Source organism: Lactuca virosa, chromosome 6 (assembly GCF_052849685.1).
Source record: "Lactuca virosa cultivar CGN04683 chromosome 6, Lactuca_virosa_CGN04683_v6, whole genome shotgun sequence".
NCBI lineage: Eukaryota > Viridiplantae > Streptophyta > Magnoliopsida > Asterales > Asteraceae > Lactuca > Lactuca virosa.
The window spans coordinates 272,987,670-272,994,068 of NC_136431.1; the positions used below are offsets into that span (position 1 = coordinate 272,987,670).

At 42.2% G+C, this 6,399-nt stretch overlaps 1 protein-coding gene across 1 annotated transcript; it reads right to left on the reverse strand.

Annotated features, from left to right (window-relative positions):
• Positions 1 to 3,255: 3,255 nt before the first annotated feature.
• LOC145122545 (uncharacterized) lies at positions 3,256 to 3,876 on the reverse strand. Its single transcript, XM_079058134.1, has one exon. The coding sequence runs from the start codon at positions 3,874 to 3,876 to the stop codon at positions 3,256 to 3,258; it is 621 nt and encodes a 206-aa protein (XP_078914260.1).
• Between the last annotated feature and the right edge of the window lie 2,523 nt (positions 3,877 to 6,399).

The following is a 6,399-nucleotide window of genomic DNA, read 5'->3' on the forward strand; positions in this document are numbered from 1 at the left end:
TGGTGGTGTATTGTGGCTGACGGCGGCGGGTGGCGGCTGAGCCACCCGGCCGGAGTATAGTGTGGCGGCTGAGCCATGGGGGAAGTCTAGTGGCGGCTGAGCCACCTCCGGAAGAGTCTAGGTAAAGGTCTTCCTTCATGGAGGAGGTACTATTCAATTTATAGTGGACAATTAGGTCAAGGGGAATTAGGTCAGGCCTTGGGCCAGCCCAATTCAGGCCCAACTAGCAGGGAGCTGGGCAAGGCCGCCCAGAGACGTCGGGTGGGGCTGTTAGGTGCTCACCAGGCAAGGCTAGCGGGCGCGCACTAGGAAAGGCTGGCAGGGGAGCGCCAGGCGAGGGAGCGTCAGACCGGGCCGGCAGGAGAGTCCCCAGCACGGCTGGCAAGGGAGCGCCAGACGGGGGAGCATCGGGCCGGGCCGGCAGGAGAGTCCCCAGCACGGCTGGCAAGGGAGCGCCAGGCAAGGCTGGCAAGGGAACGCCAGGCAGGGCTGGTAGGAGCGCGCCAAGCCAGGCTGGCGCTCTAGAGCAGTCTAGGCCATGCTAATGGACCATATATCATCAGTTCTTTTTTGGTCCCAAGGATGAAGCTTTATGGTTCAAACTCGATTCTTAGACTTGGGGTTGCCACCCTTGATGCTATTTGAGTCCCTAAGACAGAAAGTTGCCGTATTGAAGGTCTTAATGGGTTCATGCACAAGTTAGGGTCACTTTTATGGAAGTATAATGCCATTTTTGGAGTTTGGGTTTGTTTGGGGCATGCAAAGTCACAAAAGTCAGTGACTTTATGGGTTTAGACGTTAAGTATCGCTCAGATCTGTGATCTGGACTTGTTGGATCAAGTATTATGCACTTAATGGATTTTGTGCATTAGCTGTTTATTCGTTGGGCGTACTATGTAGTACGCTGCGCGTACAATCTATTTGCCCAGTACGCTAAGCGTACAGAAGAGGTACGCTAGGCGTACGCTCTCAGGAGGAATTGGGCCTTAGTGGACTTCGGACCATTGGGACCTAATGGTTTTGGGACTGGATTTGCGGTTTGTTGGGTCTGAATGTATCTTGGGCCAATATTGGAATAGTTGGGCCTATTGGGCCTTGTGGCCCAATATAGAAATGGACTTCACATTGTAGCCTCGGTTTGGGCCAATTCTTGAATTAGGTTGTTGTGGGCCTTCGTGGGCCAATTGGGGTCAGGATTATTGACTAAGGAGAATATTGGGCTTTAGTATAAGGTCCATTAGAAAGGTTCGGGCCAAATTTGGAAAATTGGGCCATTGATGGTTTTATGGACATTATAATGTTGTGCTTTTGTTTTGGGTTTGGGCCTTAGTTTTGAATCATACTGGGCCAGGGGTAGAATGGTCATTTTACCCCATGCATGGATTAAGGATTATGGTATGGGACCCAATTGCTAATTGGGTATATTGATTGGTAGTGATAGCTCGGGAAGCTGGCAGGGCAACAGCTAAGGAATTCATGCGGGAAGCTTCTACAGTGCGATGTGAGTCTTCTCACCATACCAATTGGTCTAAGGCACCAAGGCCGTCCCATTTATTTTGTTGTGATGATTATTGTGAATGTGCTATCGATACATTATGTATTATGTATGTGACTATGTGGGGGTTCCCATGGCAACTAGTTATATGTGGTATTCAAGTTGATTGTGTGGTATTTGATATGCTAGTTGTCTTTGTAATGCTTGCATGGAATACCCCGGGAGGTCCATGTGGCAGTGGATTGTGACCATGTGGGGGTTCCCATGACACATGGTATAAGACCCTGGAAGGTTTCCATAGCATCCCAGTACGTTTATTTTGCAGGATTTGTATTTGGTAGTAGAGACCCGAGGGGGTTCGCTTGGCAGTGGATTGTGACCATGTGGGGGTTCCCATGGCACATGTTATAAGACCTTGGAGGGTTTCCATGGCAACCCATATGTTTGTATGCATGGATTATGTGATATATGTAGCTTTTATAGCTAATATGGTATGTGTTATGTGGATTGTGTGTGGGGTATGCTCTGGGGGACTCACTAAGCTTTGTGCTTACGGTTTACAATTTTAATTTCAGGTATCATCGATTTGGAAAGGAAGAGCTCGGATTGATCGCAGTGCACACACCTATGATTTCTGCAATGAATGATTTTGGGATGAACTCTGATAAATGTTTTACTTAATTATGATTTGAAATGTTTGAAATAAATGGTATCAATGTTTTAACTATATTAAAAATGAAATTTTTACCCTTGATTTTTGGGTCGTTACATGACTCACCATAAAATGACATTTTTCAAAATTTAGAACCAAATTCGTTTCAATGCATCTTTTTAAAATTTTGGTGAGATTGGTCAAACATTCTTGAAATGAGTTTCCATATACCGTGAAATCATCCATAAAAACCTCAATTATGTTTTCAAGATATTCCGAAAAGATACTAACCATACAACGTTGGAAAGTGGCCGGGGAATTACACAATCCAAATGGCATTCTTCGGTATGCAAAAGTGCCAAATGGACATGTGAAGGTTGTATTTTCTTGGTCTTCCGGTGCCATCGGGATTTGGTGAAACCCGGAATACCCGTCTTGACAACAATAATGTGATTTCCCGGCCAACCTTTCTAACATTTGGTCAATGAAAGGCAATGGGAAATGATATTTCTTGTGCTTGCATTGAGTTTACGATAGTCAATACATATTCTCCACCTGTTTTTCACGCGGGTGGGGACCATCATACCTTTGTTGTTCTCGACCACCATGATTCCCGTCTTCTTGGGCATAACTTGCACCGGGCTCACCCATTTGCTATCCGATATTGGATAGATCATTCCCGCATCAAGGAGCTTCAATATCTCTTTCTTGACAACTTCCATCATTGATAGATTCAACCTTCTTTGCGCGTCCCGGCTTGGCTTGCATTCATCCTGCATTAAGATCTTGTGCATGCAAGTGGGGGGCGGGGGCTCAATCCTTTAATATCTGCAATTGTCCAAACCATAGCTTCCTTATGTTCCTTCAACTCCTTGAGGAGCTTCTCTTCTTCAAATTCGGTTAGATGGATTGAAATGATAACCGGAAGAGTCTCGTTTTTTCCCAAGTACGCATACTTCAAGTTTTAAGGTAGGACTTTCAATTCTAGTTCCGGTGGTTGAATAAGGGAGGGTGGCAATCTTGTGTGAGTTTGAGGTAATTTAATTTGCTTCACACTGAACTGATTAGCTTTCTTGATCTCTAAATTGGTAACCAATCTTTCAACTTCCTAGTCTAATGAGTAGAGCTTCAACTTCTTGGCCAATTTTCCACAATCAAATCCTTTGCTCAAAATCATTTCTAACATGTCACCATTAGACAACTCAAACAACTCTTGGGTTAATGGTTCAACAACATCAACAAAATACAAGGATGAAACATCACTAGGATATCTCATAGCATCGTAGATATTAAAACATATCGTTTCCCCATCAAACTCCATCGTTAAGCTTCCCGCATACACATCAATCTTTGTTCTAGCCGTCTTCAAAAATAGCCTCCCAAGCAAAATTAGAGCCGACTTGGAGGACACTTGTTCTTCTAGATCAATCACATAGAAATCCTCTGGGAAGACCAATGGGTTCACTTGCACCAAAACATCTTCTAAAACACCTCTAGGATAGACACTCGATTTATCCGCAAGTGAAATTATGACACTGGTTTCACTTAAAGGTCCGACATTCAACGATTCATACACCGAATAGGGCATGACATTGATAGAAGCACCAAGATCAAGCATGACACTACTAAAAGTGACATCTCCAATCTTGCAATGAACCGTAAACATTCCCGGATCTTTGCACTTGGGTGGAAGTTTCCTTTGTAAAATCGCGGATGTGTTTTCATTCATTGAGATTTTCTCATTTCCCTTTAATTTCCTTTTGTTTGTACAATGTTCCTTCAAGAATTTTGCATATCTAGGAATTTGTTTGATTGCATCAAGTAAAGGGATGTTTACTTCCACCTTTCGAAAGGTGTCCAAAATCTCTTTCTATTCCATATTCTTATTTGAAGTTGCAAGTCGGGAGGGGAATGGAGGTTGAGTGGCTATTGGTGTCACTAGAGGAATAGTATTCTTTGGAACTTTGGCTTGTGCATCATTCTTAACTATAGGATCCTCATTGGGAATTATCTCTATTTCTTCCTCTTCTTCCCTTGACTTCTTCTTTGAACTACTTTGTCCGATTTGTTTGCCACTTCTCAAGGTCACCACATTGACATTTGGGTTCTTTTCGGTTTGAGAAGGGAGTTTGCCACGGGACTCCAACTTGCCTATGGATGTAACTATATCTCCCATTTGTGCTTCAAGGTTGGCGATACTAGTCCTTGTCTCTTTTTGGCATTGTTGGGTACTAGTGGCTAAGGATTTGATAATGTCCTCAAGAGACATTCCGGAGCTACTTGGTTGGGATTGAGGAGGTTGTTGGTGATGATGTGGAGGGTGCAGTTTGGGTTGATAGTGTGGTTATAGATGTTGGTAGTGAGGTTGTTGTGGTGGGTAGGAAGGTCTAACCAATGCATTTTGAGGCAATGGTCTTGGGTTGTAGCTCATATTGGGATTTGGCTTCCAACTTGAATTATATGCATTTTGGTAACCGGATGGTTTGTTGTGGTAATTTTGGAATTCTCCCATGGCATTCACGTGTTCCGCATCTTCTTGGAGAATAGGACACATATCCGTAGGATGTCCGATCTTGCGCATATCCCACAAACCATCACTTGTGGAGTTTGTCCCATGGCTAACTTTTCAACAACGGATGTTAAACATTTGAGTTGAGACTCTAGATTCGATGTCCCCACTTCATTGACTTTTTGTTGAGTTTCTTTCTTTATATCTTGGCGTGGGCCAAAGTGTTGGGAATTAGCGACTATTGTGTTGAAGAGTTGTCTTGTTTGTTGTGGAGTTTTGCTAAAGACATCTCCACCACTTGAGGCATCAACTAGTCTTCTCTCCATTGGCAACAATCCATCATAGAAGTGTTGAATGAGGAGTTGTTCCGAAATTTGATGTTGTGGACAACTATAGCACAAGTTGTTGAACCTTTCCCAATACTCATGGAAAGTCTCATTTTGACCTTAGCGGATTCCACAAATCTCATTTCTAAGACTTGAGACTTTTAAATCGGGATACAACTTGTCAAGAAAAGCTCTTTCCATGTCGGTCCATGAGTTGATTGACCCCGGGGGAAGATAGAATAACCAATCCTTTGCTCTATCGGCCAATGAAAATGGAAATGCCCTTAATTTGATTTGGTCATCGGTTGACCCTTGTGGCTTCATACTATGCAAATAATATGGAACATCTTCAAGTGCTTATGAGGGTCCTCATTCTCTAATCCATGAAAAGTTGGAAGGTGATGGACTAAACTTGACTTCAATTCCGAACCTCCTTCCAAAACGGGTAATTGATACCGGTTGGAGTTTGTGTAATATCGGTTTCCATCATTTGCCTCAAGGTTCTTTCAGGAGCTTCTCCGCCGTCCCCATTGTCATTGGTTCAATAATGGGTGAATTTTGTTGTAAGGGTGGTGTTTCGGGAATTTCTCGGCGAGGGTCGGGGCGAGAATCAGGTTCCGTATCACTTGATGAAGCGATTTCAACCTCCGGATCCCCGTGAGGATTTGAAGTTTGACCACGTTCTATTCTTTTTTCCTTCGCCAAACGCCTTGCTTCTTTTTCAATTTCTGGGTGATAAATCAAGTCACCTGTACATTGAGATCTGGGCATAGAGAAACAAATTGATTAAAAATAAACCAATCCCCGATAACGGCACCAAAATTTGGTGGTTGTCGAGGCCAACAAAATTAATACCCTAAATATTACACACTAAAATAGTGTATAGTGGTAAAGGGATCGTATCCACGAAGATTGGTTCAATTTAAATCTATATGTAGATCACTTGTTCAAGTACTTGTAAAACAAGAGTAAAAGTAAAATGGGGGGTTTTAATTCTTTTTGATTGTTTGAGAAAATTAAAGCTAAGCTAGAATGTAAATATGACAAGTAAGAAAGTAAAAGATTGGATTAAATTCAATGAAGTAAAGTTGGTTGATTTTGGGATACACCACATAGATGACATAGTTGACTTATAATTAGACTAAATGGAACAACACTTGTGAATTAGTTTATCTTGGCTATAGAAATTCATAAGCACAAATTATCTCAACTCTCTATTGTTATTAAAATGGTTAGAGGAGCTCCTAACACATTTCCTTAATTAAAGTCACAAAATCAATGAAGCATACAATCTTGTGAAAATCAATTAGCTTTAAGTTCTAAGAGTTACCAAGTCCAAAAGATAATCAAATGCTTACATTATCATTATGGAGGAAACATTTCCATGGTCTAAATGAAATGAAAACAAACATATAAA